Source organism: Pan troglodytes, chromosome 3 (genome assembly GCF_028858775.2).
Source record: "Pan troglodytes isolate AG18354 chromosome 3, NHGRI_mPanTro3-v2.0_pri, whole genome shotgun sequence".
NCBI lineage: Eukaryota > Metazoa > Chordata > Mammalia > Primates > Hominidae > Pan > Pan troglodytes.
Window position 1 is genome coordinate 147986445 of NC_072401.2, and position 21001 is coordinate 148007445.

Consider the following 21001-nt stretch of genomic DNA (forward strand, 5'->3'; position numbering starts at 1 on the left):
TTTTCTAAAATCAATTGATCTTAGATATGTGGGCTTATTTCTGGGGTCTCTGTCTTGTTCCATTGGTCAGTATGTCTGTTTTCATGCTAATACCATGCTGCTTCAATTATTATAACTTTGTAATAGATTTTGAAGTCAGGCAGTGTGATGCCTCCAGCTTGTTGTTTTTGTTCAGTATTGCTTAGCTATTTGGGGTCTTTTGTGGTTCCATACACATTTTAGGATTGTTTTCTATTTCCTTAAAAAGTGATATTGGAATTTTGAGAAGAATTACATTGAATCTGTAAATTGTTTTGCATAGTATGGACATTTTAACAATATTGATTCTTTCAATTCATGAACATGGGACACCTTTCGATTCGTTTGTGTCCTCTACTATTTCTATCATCAATGTTTTATAGTTTTCAGTATATAAATCTTTCACCTCCCTGGTGAAATTTACTCCTAAGTGGTTTTTTTTTTTTAATGTTATTGTAAATGAAATTGGTTTCTTCATTTCTTTTTGAGGTAATTCATTTTTAGTGTAAATAAATGTTACTGATTTTTTTTTCTTCTTTTTAGACAGAGTCTCACTCCCATCGCCCAGACTTGAGTGCAGTGATGTGATCGCTGCTCACTGCAGTCTCAGCCTTCCAGGATCAGGTGATTCTCTCACCTCAGCCTCTTGAGTAGCTGGGTAATAGGGAGATGCTGATCAAAAGGTACAAAATTTCAGTTGGGAGGAATAAGCTTTAGTGATCTATTACACAGAATGTATAATAATGTATATTTCAAAATTGCTAAAAGAATATATTTTAAATGTTTTCACCACAAAAAAATGATAAATGTGTTAGGTGTTGGATTTGTTAATTAGCTTGATTTAATCATCCCACAATGTAAACATATATCAAAACATCATATTGTAGCACATAAATATATAATATATACAATTATTATGTTAATTAAAATTTAAAATAATTACTTGAAAAGAAGACCAAACTCCCAGATATGCTGAGACTTTTCAGAATAAAGTGGACAACAAAGGGACAAGGCCACTCATTAATGAGGATAGCCTGGTGTTAACAGATGGCGTGGAGGCCAGGCAACTCGGGTCTTATTTTGTTTCTTTGTCCTTCAAAAAGAATCATCTCCAAGCTGAAAATATTTCTAGGGGAGAAACGGAATCCACCAAAATAAAGAAGACTGGAACTCCTCTAAGTTAACTCTCCAGGGGCACTGATGACATCACACTGCACAAAGCAACTTGCAGGTGACACAGGAAACACTGTTAGGCGCCTGTGAGACATTGAGGAAAATGAGACATGAGCAAATAAATGCCCTGGTTTTAAAAAGGAAGAAAAGGTAGGGAAACAACAGACCAGCAACCTTGATGCAAAAACCGTGAATACTCAAAAGAAGTAGAAAATATGTAGAAAAAAAGTTGTGGTTTAAAAGCCAATATGGGTTCACTTAAAGAAGGCATGTCAAGACCACAGAATATTTTAATAGGTCTAGAAACTACATCTATTAAAATATGTAGAACCTATACCTTCTACACTACTAAACTAGAAGGATATTGTAATTGTAACATCATCGTCATCATTGATGCCACTATCATTATCATCCTGGGTAAAAACTACTGAGCAGTTTCTTTGTTACAGGTGCCATATATCTGCAACACTCAGTATAAACTGCCTCATTTAATCCTCAGAACCAACCACCCTATGTCATAGTATGGTCTCACTTAATCTTAGCAACACATTGAACAAAATTTCTTAACTATGTGGACAAAAATAAAATAGAGTAGTTGTTAGTATGACTGGAGGATTTATAACTGCTTGGAAAAGAAAAGGCAGTGCACATAAATACAGCCATGTGGGCAACTATACTTAAAATGTATCACAACCTCCTGTACTTGGTTCTATAGAGTTTATTATTTTCATCAACTCCCAGGTAAAGGAATCAAAGATTTTTCATATTATGTAGTATAAGGAAGGATGGATAATACTAGGAATAATAGAATCAAGAGTAAAAAAATTCAATAAGCTAGAGTAAGAGAATGAAAGCAATAAGCTGGAGACAAAAGGCATTTCAATTTAGGATTTTTTTTAAAAGCTATATAACACAGTTTGAGGAGACCCAGAATTATTGAGTCTCATTGTTGGAAGAAATGTTTGCTCTTCTAGCCCACCCAAGAAGTCCCACTAAGTAGTTCTCTAGTTCTGTGTTTTTCAGTCTGCATAATATGGCATGGGAAATTAAATCAATTTAGTGGTTAAAGGTCATCAATAAAAAAATGGAAACAAATCAATGTGCACCATTTATAGCATTTAGTATTATTGTGTTAAATGTGTTTCCATTTTATTCTTGGTGTGGGTGCACTTAGGGCTGATAAAAAACATATTTTCTACCATAGGTTGTGGTCAAAAAATTTGAAATCCACTGCTATGGCCAATGCTTAAATACCTTTCTTTCACTGCCTCATTTACAGATACTGTCTACAAGGAAATCTGGGGGGCATCCTTTTAGTTTTTGTACACATCTGGCTCATAGGGAGATATTTTTCTTTTAGTAGTGAATTTAAATTTGTCTCACTGTAGCTTGAGCACCTTGGTTTGTGTCTCAGCCTTGCCACATACTGGTCATAAGATCTTGCTCAAATCATTTTACCTCTTTAATCCAAAATTTTTCTTAACTGTAAAAATGGCAATATTTTAAATAACAGATCGATATTTTCCATACCTATTATGAGGGTAAAATTGATTTTTTTAAAATAGAAGGCATATTTAAAACTCTGAAGATTTTACAAATGCTATTCTTTATAACCCTTAAGTTTACCTTAAACAAACCTAATCTTTTGTTGTCAACCCTTCAGATATTTTAGGAAGCTATTATGAATCTTCTTTCCTCAAGATGAAACTCCTTGTTGGCTCAACTGCTCTTCACAGATGCATAATTTTGGAGTCCATACACCACTCTGGTCACTCTCTTTAGAATACACTCCAGTTTTGTACATTTATTCTATTTTCAACTGTATGTTAATTTTAAAGTACAGCATGCAACATGAAAATTAACACGCACACAATGAGAGGAGCTGTGTTAGGCGAAGGAGCTTATTGATGATTACTTTGCTTTTTCAAAAATTGTGTTTAATGTTGGCATATACCCCATCTTCCATAGAAATAAAGTAGGGTGTTCAGGATCTAATTTCAAATGTAGACTAGTAATCTCAAAGTGTAATGGGACAATTATATCCCTTGTTCAGGAGACAAAATTGCTCCCAAAACCTTTTTTTGTTCTGTTTTTTCATGGCATATTTTAAGCTTAAAACCCTAAAGGTTTTGTTTTGTTTTTAAGTGTCTGCTTGTGAGCCCTATCTCCTCCATCCTGGGTTTAAGCCATTGGTTTTTTCTGACCTAAGAAAAGCACTTAACATTTGTCCTTGTTTAATTTCATCTTGTTAGATTCAGCTCATTGCTCTGGGCTGTCAAGATCATTTTTCATCATTATTCTGTCATGCAGTCATCTGCCTGCTCCTCCCAGTGGCTGGTCACCCACAGGCCAGAGGTGCATGCCCGCCACACCTTTCTCACACAGTGCTGGAGGGAAGCCACAGGGAACCCCTGTCCAGGTGACGTGACAGAGCTGACAGTCAGCATCCTTTAGGGGACGTTCTGCAGCCAGTTTAGAATGTATCTAGTTGTCTTTGTGTTATTTTAACCAATTTTTCTTTTTATGGTCCCTAAAGGTAATGAGAAATAGGCAGCTGATTATGTTTACCATTTTTACTTCTCTGCCAGGAAGCTCAGAGTGTGGGTCAACGGTCCATTTTTAATGGGTCTAAGCCACTTTTAAAATCTAGTAAAAATAAAATAATAACACATGATATATTAGGGTTCTCCTGTAAACAAAACCAACAGGAGATAGGTAGATATAGATATAGATGTGCCTATATAGAGAAATGTAGTACTCCCTTCCTATCCGTGGTTTCATTGTGGTTTTAGCTATCTGTATCAGCCATGGTCTGAAAATATTACATGGGAAATTCCAGAGATAAACACTTCATAGGTTTTAAGTGTGCCCTTTTCTGGGCATGGTGAAATCTCGTGCTGTCCCACTCCATCCCACCTGGACATGGGTCATCCGTTTGTCCAGCGTATTCATGCCATAGACACTCTCTACCCATTTGTCACTTGGTGGCCATGTCAATCACCAGATCAACTGTCTCAGTATTGCAGTACTTGTATTCAAAGAAGCCTTTTTTGATTTCATAATGGCCCCAAAGCCCAAGAATAGTGATGCTGGCAATTCGGATATGCCAAAGAGAAGCTGTAAAGTGCTTCCTTTAAGTGAAAAGAAGAACATTCTCAATAAGGAAAGAAAAAGAATCATATATGGAGGTTCCTAAGATATAAGATAAGAATAAATCTATCTGTAAAATTGTACAGAAGGAAAAAGAAATTCATGCTAATTTTGCTGTCATACCTCAAACTATAAAAGTTATGGCCACAGTACATGATAAGTGCTTAGTTAAGATGGAAAAGATATTCAATTTTTAGATAGAAGATGTGAACAGAAATATGTTCCGATTGATGACAATCAGGTTTGGTACTATCTGTGGTTTCAGGTATCCACTAAAGGTCATGGAATATATACCCCTTGGATAAGGGGGAACTACTGTATAGATAGAGATGGAGATAGAGATGGAGATGGAGATAGAAATAGAGAGAGAGAGAGATAGAAGTATAGGTATACCTCTCTTTGTGCTTTGCAAATGTGTTTTTTACAAATTGATGGTTTGTAGCAACTGTGTGTCGAGCAAGTCTATGAGTGACAGTTTTCCAACAGCATGTGTTCACTTTGTATCTTTGTGTCACATTTTGGTAATTCTCACAATATTTCAAACTTTTTCCTGATTATTGTATCTGTTATGATGATCTCTAATCAGCGACCTTGTTGTGACTATTGTAATTCTCTTGGTGCACCATGAACTGCACTCATGTCAAATGGCAAACTTAATCAATAAATGTATCTGTTCTGACTGCTCCACCAACCAGCCATTCCCCCATCTTTCTCCTTATCTTTGGGCCTCCCTATTCCTTAAGACATGAGACTATTGAGATTAGGCCAATTAATAATCCTACAATGGCATTTAAGTGATCAACTGAAAGGAAGAATCAAAGGACTCTTACTTTAAATCTAGAAATGATTAAGCTTAGTGAGGCAGGCATGTTGAAAATTGAGATAGACTAAGAGCTAGGCCTCATGCACCAGACAGTTAGCCAAACTTTGAATCCAAAGGAAAAGTTCTTAAGGGAATTTAAAAGTGCTACTCCAGTGGACACATGAATGATAAGAAATCAAAACAGCCTTATTGCTCATATAGAGAAAGTTTTAGTGGTCTGGACAGAAGATCAAACCACATCATTCTCCTAAGCTAAAGCCTAATCCAGAGAAAGGCCCCAACACTCTTCAATTCCATGAAGGCTGAAAGAGGTGAGGAAGATGCAGAAGAAAAATTTGAAGCTAGCAGAGGTTGGTTCATGAGGGCTAAGGAAGGAAGAGTCATCTCCATAACACAAAAGCACAGGATGAAGCAGAAAGTGCTGATACAGAAGCTGCAACAAGTTATCCAGGAGATCTAGAAGATAACTGATGAAGCTGGTGCCACTGAACAACAGATTTTCAATGTAGACAAAACAGCCTTCTGTTGGAGGAAAATGCCACCTAGGACTTTCATAGCTAGAGAGGAGAAGTCAATACCTGGCTTCAAAGCTTCAAAAGGCAGCTGACTCTCTTGTTTGGGCTAATGTGGCTTATGACTTTAAGTTAAAGTCAATGCTCATTTATCATTTGAAAATCCTAGGGCCCTTAAGAATTATACTAAATCTACCCTGCCTGTGCTCTATAATGGAACAATAAGGCCTTGATGACAGCACTTCTGTTTACAGTATGGTTTACCGAATACCTTAGCTCACTGTTGATACCAAGTGCTCCGAAAAAAAAATATTTCTATTAAAATATTACTGCTCATTGACAATGCACTCAGTCATCCAAGAGCTCTGATGAAGATATACAAGGAGATTAGTGTTTTCATGCCTGTTAACACAACATCCATTCTGTGGCCCGTGGATCAAGGAATAATTTCCACTTTCAAGTCTTATTATTTAAGGAATAGATTTTGTAAAGCTATTGCTGCCATAGATAGTGATTCTTTTGATGAATCTGGGCAAAGTAAATTGAAACCTTCTAGAAAGGATTCACTATTTTAGATACCATTAAGAAAATTAACGATTCATGGGAGGAGGTCAAAATATCAACAGTAACAGGAGTTTGGAAGAATTTGATTCTAACCATTATCGATGATTTTGAGGGGTTCAAGACTTTACTGGAGGAAGTCATTGCAGATGTGGTAGAAATAGCAAAAGAACTAGAATTAGAAGTGGAGTCTAAAGATGTAACTGAATTGCTGCAATCTTGTTATAAAACTCTAATGGATGAGGAGTTGCTTCTTATGGATGAGCAAAGAAAATGGTTTCGTGAGGTGGAATCTACTTTGAGCATTGTTGAAATGATGCCATGGCTTTAGAATATTACATAAAGTTAATTGATAAAGCAGAGGCAGAGTTTGGGAAGATTGACTCCAATTTTGAAAAGTTCTACTGTGGGTAAAATGCTATCAAACAGCATTGCATGCTATAGAGAAATCTTCTGTGAAAGAAAGAGTCAATCAATGTGGCAAATTTTATTGTTGTCTTATTTTAAGAAATTGCCACAACCACCTCAGCTTTCATCAATCACCACTCTGATCCATCAGCATCGAGGCAAGACCCTCCAACAGCAAAAAGATCATGACTCACTGAAGGCTCAGATGATCATTAGCATTTTTTGGCAATGAAGTATTTTTATATTAAGGTATGTATATCTTTTTTTAGACATAATGTTATTACACACTTTGAAGACTATAGTATAGTATAAACATAACTTTTATATGCACTGGGAAGCCAAAAATATTGTGTCACTCTCTTTATTGTGATGTTCGCTTTATTGCGGTGATCTGGACCCAACCAAACCTGCTATATCTCTGAGTTATGCCTGTACAGATATAGAGAAAGAGATTGATTATAAGGTATTGGCTCACATGATCATGGAAGCTGAGAAGTCCCATGATCTGCTGTCTATAAACCAGAGACCCAGGAAAGCCAGTGGTGTCATTTGAAGGCCTGAGAGTCCAAGAGTCACTGATATAGATTCCAGTTTGAGTGCCAAGGCCTGAGAATCAAACCTCTGAGGGCAGGAGAAGCTCAATGCTCCAGCTCAACGGTCAGAGAGTGAATTCAACTGTTCTTAGCCCTTTTGTTCTAAACAGGTCCTCAGTGGATTGAATGAGGCCCATGCACACTGGGGAGGGAAATCTACTCAGCCCATCAACTCAAATACTAATCCCTTCCAAAAACACCCTCACAGACACACATAGAGATAATGTTTAGCCAGCTATCTGGTTTCTGTTGACACATAGAATTAACTATCACAAGTGGTAAAAGCAGAAAAAATAACTACTGGGTACTGGACTCAATACCTGGGTGATGAAATAATCTGTACAACAAACCCCCATGACATGAGTTTAACAATGTAACAAACCTGTACATGTACCCCCGAACCTAAAGTAAAAATTGAAGAAAAAAGAAAAGCAAAACATACTAAGGACTATCGTACCAGAATTTTGTATAAACTTAAACTATTTCAAGTAGTATTTTCTGCTTACCTATAGATTCCTCCATCAGAGACATGTGAATTGGGCTTTGTGGGGGAAAGTGCAGGTGTTTTGGGGAGGAGTAAAACTGATGCTAATCATTGCTGCTCCCCTATCTTGTGAGATAGGGAAAACAGTCAACATAGGGTTTAGTGAAAAGATGGTGTTAAAGAAGTCTCATTGGCTTGGCCTACGGTAGACCTTCTGTTAAACTCTTAAGGGATCTATTGCCATGTGGATTTTGCTCACGTTACTGAAGGGTTTTTATGGGAAGAAATTGTTAAGCACTGAAGGGGAATTGGGAAATCTGGTATTTCTACTTCCAGCTTTTCTAGACTGCTTGCTGGATGGTTGGAAACAAATGATTAAATTTCCTAAGGTGCCTCAAACTCATTAAGCTGGGGCCACTCACATACTGGCGGTGTGCTAAGCGGGCTCCTGGGATTCTGTGTCACCAGGCAGTTTGCTCCCAGGAGAACTGGCTCAGATCCTAGCAGTAAGTGCCAGCGTAACGTTTCACAGCTTTGGGGTGCTGCCTGAGAAGTTGACTCTATTGCTGTTTTGCAGGAGGTGGTGAAAGAGGCCTGTCGGTTTTAGATGTCTGTTTAGTAAAAGAAAGGACTGTGATGGCACACTTGCAGCTGGTTTGAAGGAAATGTGGATCCAGCTCTGGAGCTGAGTCTTAGAGCAAAAGAAGGAATTGGTCCTGCAGAAATGGCCCATGAACGTGGACCAGAGAAACACTTTTGGAGTTTGGCATTTGCAGGTTCCTTGAAAAAATGTTTTCAAATTAAAAGTTAAAAAATTTGATGAAGGACTTTCTCATTCAAAGATTTTAGTATTTCCCCATTGCCAAGGGAGAGTGGGGGCTAACCAGACAATTAGTTGCTTCTTGCTGCAGAGTGGATAAGAGGTTTGGATTGCCTCTTTAAAGGAGAGTAAACCCTGTTTGTTGTGACTGCTTCTGTGATGGGCGATCAAAGGGCAGTGTGGACGGTGAGAAAATAAAGGATGACATTTAGATACTCAACCATAATGCTGCATTCTTTACTTTTAAAAAGAGAAGGAAGAAAAGAAAATATATCCTTACAATTTTTAAATGTTCTTTAATTTGAGAAAACCCGCCATGGATGGAAGGAAGGACAAACATTTGACATTGTTCAATATTGAGGGCTCCTGAAGTCTAGTTACCCTGAAATAGCTTTTACCTTCTTGCTTTGAAGTAGTGGGTCCCAAAATCAGTTTGCCCGCTTCTGGTAGGTTTGCAGGGTTAGGATGTGAGGTCTGCAGAGAAAGAAAGTTCCGGCTGGATTTCTTACTTACTCAGAGTGGCCCTCCAAACCCTGGTCCGTGTCAGAGAAGCAGGAAACCAAAGTCTTGTCTCCCACCCTTAATTAGCTTTTTGGAACCATCCCACATCACTTTTTCTGTATGTTTCCATGTTCATGACTATACAATGGCCATTGTAACAGCTTAGAATTTAGGGGCACAGGCCCCAGAGCTACTCTGCAGGGGTTTGAAACTTAGCGCCTCCATTCATGGGCAATGTGACTTCAAACAAGTTGCTTTAATCTTTCTGTGCCTTAGCTTTCTCATCTGTAAAGTGGAAATGGGATTAGAACATATTTTATAGGATCATTGTGAGGATTAAGTGAGTTCATACATGTTCAATGTTAGCTGTGTGCCTGGCACATGGTAAGAGTTCAATACATGGGACCTATTAGCCTTGGAAAGGTTGGAAAAAGGATGCATTAAAATAAGTGGAACACATAGAGTTCTGAACAGAGAGATCCATGTACCTTTGTCTTCTTTAGCGTAGGTCTATGCTACATTATTTCACAGATAACTTACGATGTTCATAGTGCTGTGCTACGCATCCAAGCTCGGCAATTTTAAGGCAATTCCTACCCTACAGGGATTTAGAGCTAGGTCAGTAGGAAAGATGGCACACTTAAAGCTGATCAGTTGCAATCCAGGGCGGTGTATGGGATCAAGTGCCTACACAAGGATAAAGGGTATACATGGTGTAGGATCCTAAAAAGATATGATAAAACATTCATATACATATAATAGAAGTCCCCAGAATTATTCAATGCCAATCTTTGAGGTTCATTTTTGCATGCAGTCACAAGATATGAATGTTTAGGCTTTGAAAAGGGAAAAAGAGCCTCTTAATCAACTCCAGGTAATGCTTTTTCTGTCCTGCTATAACAATACATGATCATATTTCTCTAATCATGTATCTCGTCGTTTTGCAATTATCTGCTGATGCATTACTCTGCTTTACCAGCCCTGGAGGAGTGAAGACTATGTGTTATTCATCTTTATATCCCCTGCCCAGAGCCCATGACCTGCACTTAGTAGGCATTTAATAAAGGTTGGCTGAAGGAATGAATAAATGCTCAGAGTACATTTCCAGCGTAACTAAAATTGAATGCCACTAACTCCCCTCTTTTGGACATAGATTATAGTACTTGTCCAGACTCCCTAAATGCCAATTTTTGACCCCCACTTTGCCTCCATACAAAAGGTCTCCAAGTCTTACTTCCATTTACTCTCTCAACATCTCAGTCCCCACTATCCTGCGTCAAATGCGCCTCATTTTATGTCTGGATAATTACTACAAACACAGCTAGTGTTCACACCTTTGTTCAAGCTCTCTCTCCTGCTTTGAATATCCTTTTACCCATCTCATCTGTCTAAACTCCACCTAACCTCTAAAATCAACCATATTTTCCTGATTCTACTTGAAATATTCTGGCATCCCAGACTCTGGTAACCTGGCTTTTATCTCTCTTCTGATCATAGCTTGTTTACTGCTCTGCATCACTGCTAGAGAGCATCTAATCCTTACAACACCTTTGTGAGAAATCTAATAGTCTCCCCATTTTGCAGATGGTAAAACTGAGGCTCACCAGCATTAACTTTCCAAGGTCATGTAACTAGTTTGCTGTCTGACTTCAGAGCTCTTTCTTCTTTACCTTGCTACCTCACCCCAAGTAAAATGTCAGTTCCTAGGGAGAAGATCCTGCCAATACTTTATCAGCAGACTCTCTTGCAAGTTGCTTTACAAATAGTAAGAATTCAAATATTAATTAACTTAGAAATCCTGTTTGACTGTACTGTTCTTTAACAGGGATAATGAAGGAGAGGATTATTGGGTAGAATAAAAGCACTAGGCTGGGCACAGTGGCTCACACCTGTAATCCCAAGATTTCGGGAGGCAGAAGCAGGAGGATTGCTTGAGCCCAGCCAGGAGTTTGAGACTAGCCTAAGCAATATGGTGAAACTCTAGCTCTACAAAAAATACAGAAATTAACAGGAGTGGTGGCACATGCCTATATTCCCAGCTACTCAGGAGGCTGAGGCTGGAGGATCACCTGAGCCTGGGAGTTGAGGCTGCAGTGAGCTGTGATTGCACCATTGCACTCCAGCCTGGATGACAGAGTGAGACCTTGTCTCAAAAGAAAAAAAAAAGGCACTCAACTTTTTTTTTTTTAAATGGCAGAAAGTGCACAGTAGCATGGAGGATGATGCAAAAGTCAGCAGACCTGCTAAACATACATGAATGACCATTGACTTCCCACTTTCATGTAGAGTTTAAAGAGAATTGTATTTTTCTCTTACATAGATTATCCCAGCACTCCAGAAATCTTCAGATAGTTTTAAAAAATCTATCTAAACATTAAAATGCTAATCACAATGATGATACTGGAATAGCAGATTTCTATGTAAAAACACCAGTCAATCTCAGCAGGAAGTCATTACCAAGGTAGGAAAAACATTTGGATAGGAAAGACTGTTCATGAGTTACAAAAGCCATTATCTTCATCTCCAAGATCTTTGAAAATGAAGAAAATGTCCACTTGTCTGCTGGAGTGAAGGAGCAGGAAACAGGACTAGAATAGTGAGCTCAACAGGTTCCTCCTTCATTTGCAAACTTTTCCAAGGCAGACTCTTAAACCAGGAGTGAGTGTGGGATGGTGTCAACGCAGGTTATAATTACGTGCCAGACTTTAATGCATGCCATCTCAAGCTGTTTTAAGAGTAGCTCATTCTTATGCCTTTATAACTAAAATAAAACCTTAAAAATGTGTATCATTTTCTTGCTGGAAGAAATAGAAGAGATTATTTAATTCAAACCTTTTTATTTTATACTGAGGCAACCCAGAGAAGTTAAGTGATTTACCGAAGGACACAGAGTATCTGATTTATAACCATAAAACCCACCCCAAGACTTTCCCTTGGTATGACATTAATATTAACTGTTCTACTCAGGGCCAGGGGATGTTAAGGTAACAGATTCAGTCATGTTAATATATCAAGTCCAGCCAAATTGCTAGTGTGAAATGACCTCAAGCAGATTCCCAAAATAAAAGCAAAAAACAAACAAAACACAGTATTTTCTTGCTTTCCGGGTGCACACAGCTGGGTCTCCTTCATGTGGGTGGGGATTGGAGGCCAACTCACTGCTGTCTCTCGGGCTTCGGGCTTAGCGCATGGTCTGGCTCACAGCCACACTCTCTCACCGCCTCCTCTCCGTGGTGGGCACCAACCCTCTCTGTGGCTCAGCCAGTTTTCTCTTTCCCCAGACAAAACAGGTACAGAGCCCTTCCTTTGTCTCAAACCCCATACTAAGTACCAACTCATTATTATTTATTACCTCATTGAAACTTCACCAGCACTTCGGGATGCAGGTACAGGAACTGGTAGTTATCCTCATCTTGTAGATTATGTTACAAAGCTATTCTGTAGCAAAACTGTAGGGAAAAACCTTATCTATCACTTCCTGAATGCTGTGGGAACTTTTGGCAAGTTACAGAAACACTGTGACTCAGTTTCCTTATCCATAAAATGAGATAACAATAGTGCAGACCTCATTGTGTTGCTGTATCGATGAGGTAATTTGCCAACTAGCTGACTAGAATAGTGTGTGGTACTGTGCAGGCATTATATAAATATGCTGTTATGTTTAATTACTATCCTATCCCCTCAGTGCCTCTTACACATCCTGCACGTGGTACAATACGGCCTCAGGTCTGACCCCACACCATGACCTGTGGCTCAACCACCTTCCTTTGTACAGACCTGCACTGATAAATATGGTAGCAGCTTACCACATGTGGCTTCGGAGCACTTGAGATGTGTCTAGTCTGAATTGAGACGTGCTGTAAGTGTAAAATACCACTGGATATCAAAGACTTACTGTGAAAAAAAGAATGCAAAATATCTCACTAATGATATTTTATATGCTGATTGCATGTGAAATGTTTTCAATATATTGAATTGACTAAATTTATTATTAAAACAAATGTCATTTGTTCCTTTTCACGTTTTTTAAAAATAAGGAGAGTCCAATTTTTTTGTTTGTTTTTGAGACAGGGTCTCACTCTGTCGCCCAGGCTGGAGTGCAATGGCACGATCTCAGCTCACTGCAACCTCCACCTCCCAGGTTCAAGCAATTTTCCTGCCTTAGCCTCCAGAGTAGCTGGAATTACAGGCACGTGCCACCATCCCTGGCTAATTTTTGTATTTTTTGGTAGAGATGGGGTTTCAACATGTTGGCCAGGCTGGTCTTGGACTCCTGACCTCAGGTGATCTGCCTGTCTTGGCCTCCCAAAGTGCTGGGATTACAGGCGTGAGCCCCTGCGTCCGGCCTAGAAAATTTTAAATTACATATGTGGCTTGCATTCTATTTCTATTGGCCAGCACTCGTATAGAGTAGCCTTGTATGTGTTCTTGGTCAGATTCCCAGGGAGAGTTTCTGTCTCAGCCCTGAGTCAGCAGGGCCCTCCCCTGTGATGAATGCCCCCCGGTACAATCAGCTTTGTGGGGAGAGTGGCATAAGATGCGCTGCCGGCTCAGCAGAGGCTGTGGGTGTGGCAGGCAGGATAAGACCATGTCTAAGATATGGTGTCCTCCTGATTTTCAACAAGAAATATTACATGAGCAAATGGCAGGATTATTTATTGAGCCATGCAGGTGCGCTCTCTCTACTTTTGCACTCCTCTCCTCATTCTAATTGGTAGTTGAGCCTTTTGAGAATCCGTATATCCAGGGAGTTTGTGATTCAGGGCCAAAGCTGAGGTGTTGGAGATTACCACTCTACCTGTGGTAGGTGGATTATGCCAGGTGGCCCAGGGTAATGGGGTGAGAGTAAAAAAAAAAAGGAGAGGAGGGACACTTTTGTCTCTAAGACTGGGATAGGAGCAGAGTGGAGTGGAGAAGAGGTTAGCCACTCTCCTGCTAGGGGCAGAGATCTATGTCAGGACCCAGTGAAGGGGGGTGGGAAGAACCTCAGCAGGGAAAGGCCACAGGGTGCATCTGGGAGGCTGAGCTCTCAGCACCCAGGCCACAGCCTTGCTGAAGACCTGAGCCCCTTTTTTGCATAGAAGCCTTCCAACTAACAGTCTTCAAGTGACCACATGAGCTCTGAAAACTATCATAACAGCAGCCATGGAAGGAATGTATCCTAATTTTCTAGACCTCCCAGAATTTCTCATGACTCAGTGGGAGATTGAGATTGCCTCCAATCCTAGTGGGATAGAAGCTTAGAGAAACCAAATTGAATTTGTTTGCTTTTGTTCTGTGTGTGGGGAATACTGGAATCCTAGGCCAAGGAAGCCCAACTTCCCTTGGTGTTTATAGGATAGATAGTCTCATCTACACTTGCAACAAAAGGCTTAGCAACCTGGTCCCTAAGCCAGTGCCTTGCCTATTCAGTCACTCATAGCGTTAGTTTTTTCTGAGTGGAGACAAGGCCTAACAGTCAGAACATTGCTCTCTCTGCAGCCCCCTACTCCACATCACCCAGCACTATCAATCCTAGGATTCTCTCTTGGACACCTCGCATTCAAACGGCCACCAAATCCTACCTCCACCTGATCTCCTGATCTCCTGAATCCATTCCTCTTTCTTTTTCTTCATTGTTAATGTTGCAAGCTTCTAGGTGATGCTGGTGTTGCACTCTAGGGACCACACATTGAGGAACACTGATCTATAGGCTCTCTGGTATTATCAGGTGTCTCAGCAGATTCTTAGATGAATGCAAATATGAACTCCAGCTTTAGTGCAATTGATACGGGAGGTGCCTATGCCACGTGTTATTTTTTTGTACCAAACGTTGCTCTTGGGCTAACGTATCAATTCTATTTCACCAAGAGTAACTTCAGTCCACACTGACTCAAGAAGCCAAGAATGCTGAGATGCATTTCATTCGAACATTCTCCCCTTTGCAGGGAGATCAAGATGGAGGCATCCGGCTTCTGCCAAGGATGTCAGTGCCAGTCCTGTGCAAAACCAGTTCCGTTTCTTTCCAGTTCTTCACACAGGCTTGAACAATGATGGGACTGTAAACCGTGTGTGTGTGTGTGTGTGTGTGTGTGTGTGTGCGTGCTAATACGATTTAGGCTGGATTTGGACACTGAGGAACAGTTCCTGGAGATGCTGAGGATTAGTGGTAACAGCTGTTATTCTCCCCATTAGAGGAAAAACTGAAAGGAGAAGAAAATACTTATGTTTAAGGGATGTGTTTGCAACTCTGCGGGAGGAATCCATTCTATCAAGCCTGAAGAAAACTGTGTTCCTAGGTAAGTGGATGTTTTCTTTTTATTTATTTATTTTTGTAGAGACAAGTTCTCCCTGTGATGCGTAGGCTGGTTTTGAACTTCTGGCTTCAAGTGATCTTCCTGCCTCGGCCTCCCAAAGTGCTGGGATTACAGGTGTGAGCCACCATGCTCAGCTCCAAGTGGATAGTTTTCAGGGTTCAGGTAGACAAGATGCTAGTGGGAAAGAAGACACAGTGAAACCTAAGGCAGGAGGGTGGGAGGTGGGGCTGTGGCCGTAGTCTGTGAGTCCAGGCACTCACTCCCCTTCCCTTGTAGGCACCTGTGTCTGATCTGCCTTTGGAAAGACCACTTGCCAACAGCAAGGACTTGAGGAGCATTTTCATTTCATTTCTTTCCTTTCTTTTAAGAGACAGGGTCTTGCTCTGTGCCCAGGCTGGAGTGTAGTGATGTGATCATAGCTCACTGCAGCCTCGACCTCCTGGATTAAAGTGATCCTCCTGTCTCAGCCTCCTGAGCAACTGGAACTATAGGTGCGCACCACCATGCCCAGCATTCAAGGGGCATTTTCTATGTGGCCCTTATGAAAGAAAATGAGAAGAACCCTGAGCCCCCTTGACTGAGAATATGCTTTTACACAGTTCATCTTCATTATCTCCTAATGTGTCTGAGAAGCTGTAGCCATGGTTCCTTGTAGTATGGAGATGTGTGACTTTGGTGCTTCATAGAAAACAAACTTAGAAAAGAAAGGCATTGTCTGAAGGACTCTTAAGTCTAAGAAATTTGAGGTATAGATCATATTCCTGTCTTCTTTTGGCTTGTGAATGTAAAAGGTGGTGGTGTGTGAAGAGACAATGGGAGTGGAGGGCACTTGATTATTTGGTTTATGGATTATTTCCTTAGTCTATGGTTTTGATAGCTAGTTTTACTACATTTTCAGGATTTTATTTTCACCTTTTAAAACCAGCTGACTACAGGGGAGGGCATTTTTTTTTTTTTTTTTGCCTTGCATTGTTCCTTAGGTCAAAAAATTAGCCAAACTTCTAAAATGCCTGTGTGCAGGACTATTAAAAAAAAAAAAAACAGAACTTTTTTTTTTTTTTTTTTTTTGAGATAGAGTCTCGCTCTTTTGCCCAGGCTGGAGTGCAATGGCATGATCTCAGCTCACTGCAACCTTGGTCACCCAGGTTCAAGCAATTCTCCTGCCTCAGCCTCCCGAGTAGCTGGGACTATAGGCACATGCCACCACACCCAGCTAATTTTTTGTATTTTAGTAAAGACAAGGTTTCACCGTATTGCCCAGGCTGGTCTTGAACTCCTGTGCTCACGCAATCCACCTGCCTCGGCCTCCCAAAGTGCTAGGATTACAGGCGTGAGCCACCACACCTGGCCTAAAACAGAACTGTTAAAAAATGCCTGTGATAATCCTAAATATTTATGTAGGCAGATTTTCATCTGCCTTGTTTGCTATCTCTCGTTTTATTTTTGTCATCTTCTTTTACATTGCCAAATTTTAATTCTTCCTCTTGATGGGAATTAGAGGTAGTAAATAAAAATAAAATTTACTCTATAAATGCTATTTTATTCAATCATTGTATTCTATTCCTGAGCCAAAATTGTTATCAGTATGTCTAAGAAGGTATAGAATAAATTGAGTATTTCTTTCTCTGCTCATCTTCTTTACTAAAAGTAGTGAAATAGCTAAAAACAGCCAAAGAAAGGGCAAAGAGATATCAAAGCATTGCCAACTTAACAGTCACTTCTATATAATTGATAGTTGGTAGATGTTTTGTAGCACTTAACTTGGTAATTTTCAATTGCAACAGAGATAAGATGCTCAGCCAAGCCATCCCATGCCATGCTGCCTGACCATGGTGGTGTATTGAGTGTCTACTTCAGTGATAATGTATCAGAGGCCACACCGCCTTTGGGTACCAGTCAGCTTGCAAGGAGCTCACACTAGGATACAAACATTTTCTGGTTTTATTTCTTTGACTCAATAATTAAAGCCTCTCTTTTGAACAACAACAAAAAAAGCAGTCTAGTCTTATGAGAAAATTACAAGAACAGAAGTTTTTAAAAAGGTGTTTGGAAATGAAACACTTCCTATAGCCTGGCATTTCCTTTTGATCTTGGCCTTGAGCATTAGCAATCCCAGGAGGCTGCACTAAAAGCATCTCAGGTACAGAGGCAGTGTGGGGTTCAGGTTAGTCACATCCCGAGAAGACTTTATGTCGTTTTCCTAAATAGCGTCTGGACTGAAGCTGCTGTTTGTCATGATACAGGAGAGGGCAGGATGAGGATGCAGGCTGCCCTCGTGGGCTGGGCTTGTACCACCCTCTGCCTGGCTTCCTGCTCGTCTGCCTTTTCCCATGGTGCCAGCACGGTGGCCTGTGAGGACATGCAGCCCAAGCACATCCAAGCCCAGCCTCAGCACCAGGACACCCACCACATCACCATCCACACCCACAGGTCTTCCTATGTACCAGGTGACAAGATTCCAGGTATGTACCGGAGAGGCTTTGAGAGACTCCGAGGAGCCCCAGAGCCCCCATGGACCTTCCAGTTTGTGTTTGTCCCAGTCAGAAGCTTCCTGGACTAAATTTGGCTTTATCCCTTTTTTTGTTTTTTGTAGAGATGGAGTCTCACTGTGTTGCCCTGGCTGGTCTGAAACTCCTGGGCTTAAGTGATCCTCCCACCTCAGGCTCCCAAGAAGCTGGGACTACAGGCACATGCCACTGTGCCCTGCTAATTTTTTGTATTTTTTTAAGAGACAGGGTCTTTGTATGTTGCCCAGTCTGGTCTCGAGCTCCTGGGCTCAAGTGAACCTCCTGATTCAGCCTCCCAAAGTGCTGGGATTACAGGCACAAGCTACCATGCCCAGCCTGGCTTAATCTTAAGAAGCAATTATCAGGTTAAAAATAAGCATAAAATATTTGTGTCATAAAAGCCACATGATAACTAATCTCTGTATTAATTGTGATCTGTATAAGAAGACACAAATATCATTATTATAGATAATTATTTTGCCCTTACCATAAGATATAAATGTATCTTATTACAGACACAAATATAGTTACTCTGAACAACCTTCATGTATCATCTATGTGTGTGAAATACACTTTTTTCTCATTATTTAAAACTAAAATTCATCCATCAACAGACACTTTGGTGAGATGATGGATATTTTAATTTGCTTGACTATAGTAACCATTTCACTATGTGTAAGTATATCGAAACATCATGTGGTATACTTTAAATATATACAATTTGACATTTTTTAAATTAAAATATTGGGGGATGAAAAAATCATTTCCTGTTCTTTTAGTTTAGGTGCCTATAAAAGCAGGGAAAGAACATGAGCGCAGGTGGTTTATGTGAGAGATCATCCCAGGAAACACAGGTGAGGAAGAGGGAAAGGGAGCTGGGCAAGAGGAGATGCCAGTCAAGGGCGTGCAACTGAGCAGGTCTCTGCTGTGGGCAACCGAGGTGCATTCCAGTGGGGACCCTCTGAGAAGCCATGTGAAACACCTCTGAATCATCTCTCAGGAAGATGCAGGGGCAGGGAACTTACCAGTTTCGGGTTGCCCCCACCAGGGGTGTTTCTACCTCCATGCCCCGCCCCCACTCCCCGAACTCACACACACTCTTCAGAGTCCACAGCTTACCTTGGACCAAGCTTGGAAGTGGCAGTGAGGGACAGCAGAGAAGGAAGCTACAGATACTTCAGATGCCACGAAGTGTAGGCAGAGAACTATGCACCCAAGGTGAGCTCCAACACATCAGCAACTTTTGCCCTAAACCCCTCTTGATTTTTGCTGATTCTTTTGATAGGAACTAAAGGTGATAAACAAAAATGAAATTTACTCTATAAATATTGTTTTACCCATTCATTTCGCTCGTTGAGAAGTGTGAAAAAACATGGGTGGATAGTATATGAGTTCAACATCAATATATTCCCCAATATACTGAATTAAGTCTATTCTAACAGATCTTCCCAAACTTTGTCACATCATGACACAGAAAGTGAGTCTGTGTATTTAGCACACTGGGGCAAATGCAAGAGGCTCCCCAAGGAAGGCCACTTCTTTGGGGGCTCCATCCACCCTAGAGTGCATCCAGCCCCTCCCAGCATGAAGGGATTGGTATGTCAGAATCCTAGTGTTCTGTGGCTAGGGGAATAACAATGGTAAGAATCAAAACACTATGTCAGCCAGGCATGGCGGCTCATGCCTGTAATCCCAGCACTTTGGGAGGCCAAGGTGAGTGGATCACTTGAGCTCAGGAGTTTGAGACCAGACTGGGCAACATGGCAAAACCCTGTCTCTACAAAAAAAATACAGAAATTAGCTGGGCATGGTGGCTTGTACCCTGTGTTCCCAGCTACACTGGAGGCTGAGGTGGGAGGATTGCTTGAGCCTAGGAGGCAGAGGTTGCAGTGAACTGAGATAGCCCCACTGCACTCCAGCCTGGGTGACAGTGACAAAGTGAGACTCTGTCTCAAACAAACAAACAAACCCCGAACCAAAAAACCACTATGTCAGTGAGAAAAATCTGCAGAAATAACTAAAAATATTGTGATACCTAAATTCTGAGGTATCCTGAGGGAAACATAATTGGATTGTAACTGGAACCAAGACAGCATATGTAATAAATGACTTGACAGAGTGCCTCATGGATTCAATGAGAGTCAGTTATTACTGACTTACGTTGCAAGTATACTGTTTTCTTGCCGGGATCTGTGAGCTCCTTGAAGGTAAGGACCATGTTATCCTGCTCATAGATACATACTCAACTCTTAGCATAGTGCTTGGTGTTCAATAGTTCTAAATGTTTGTTCAAATGTTTATTAAGAAAAGTTCAAATGTGTGGAAAATAAAACAATCCTAGACACCAAGCTGCATTTAGCAAACTTATAAAGGTCTGACCCTGATTTTAGCCACTCATTCCCTTGAACATGAGTGGCTTTTTTAAAAAAAATTTTAAATAGCTTAAAGATATTACATGCTTTAAAAATGTTAGAATACTATCAAAAGGTAGAAAATTAAAAGTACTTTTCCTTCTCTGGCTCTGAACACTCAATTTGATTCCCCAGAGGTAACCTTTGTTAAGTTTCTTGCACCTCTTTTCAGAAGTTTTCCATGCATTTAAGCATATGTGAGTGAGATCTCAAATTAATATAATCTTAAGCAGACACAAATTAAATGTCTGTTTAATGTTTATATTTTTTACCTAACAATCAGACTGATATATTTTATTGGATACAGAATTTTGTTTGTTTGTTTGTTTGTTTGTTTTTTTAAGACAGAGTCTCACTCTGTCACCCAGGTTGGAGCGCAGTGGCGCAATCTTGGCTCACTGTAAGATCCACCTTCCGGGTCATGCCATTCTCCTGCCTCAGCCTCCCCAGTAGCTGGTACTACAGGCACCCACCACCACACCTGGCTAATTTTTTTGTTTTGTATTTTTAGTAGAGATGGGGTTTCACTGTGTTAGCCAGGGTGGTCTCAATCTTCTGACCTCATGATCCGCCCGCCTCAGCCTCCCAAAGTGCTGGGATTACAGGCGTGAGCCACCGCGCCCGGCCACAGAGCTTGTTTTTAATGATTTCATGACAGTCCATTGTCTAGAGGTCGCATGATTGATTTAACCAGTTTCTTATTTATGGGTATTTACTTTTTAAATTTTTTTCATAAAAGGTTTT

General features: G+C 40.4%; 1 protein-coding gene across 1 annotated transcript in view; it reads left to right on the forward strand.

The window, feature by feature from the left end:
* Positions 1-616: 616 nt before the first annotated feature.
* The window catches only part of REELD1 (reeler domain containing 1), a 30914-nt gene continuing 10529 nt past the window's right edge, over positions 617-21001 (forward strand). The window contains 3 exon segments of the mRNA XM_063809933.1: positions 617-701; positions 15218-15321; positions 17583-17801. Of these exon segments, the coding sequence (XP_063666003.1) occupies positions 688-701; positions 15218-15321; positions 17583-17801 (337 nt within the window). The 5' untranslated portion in view covers positions 617-687.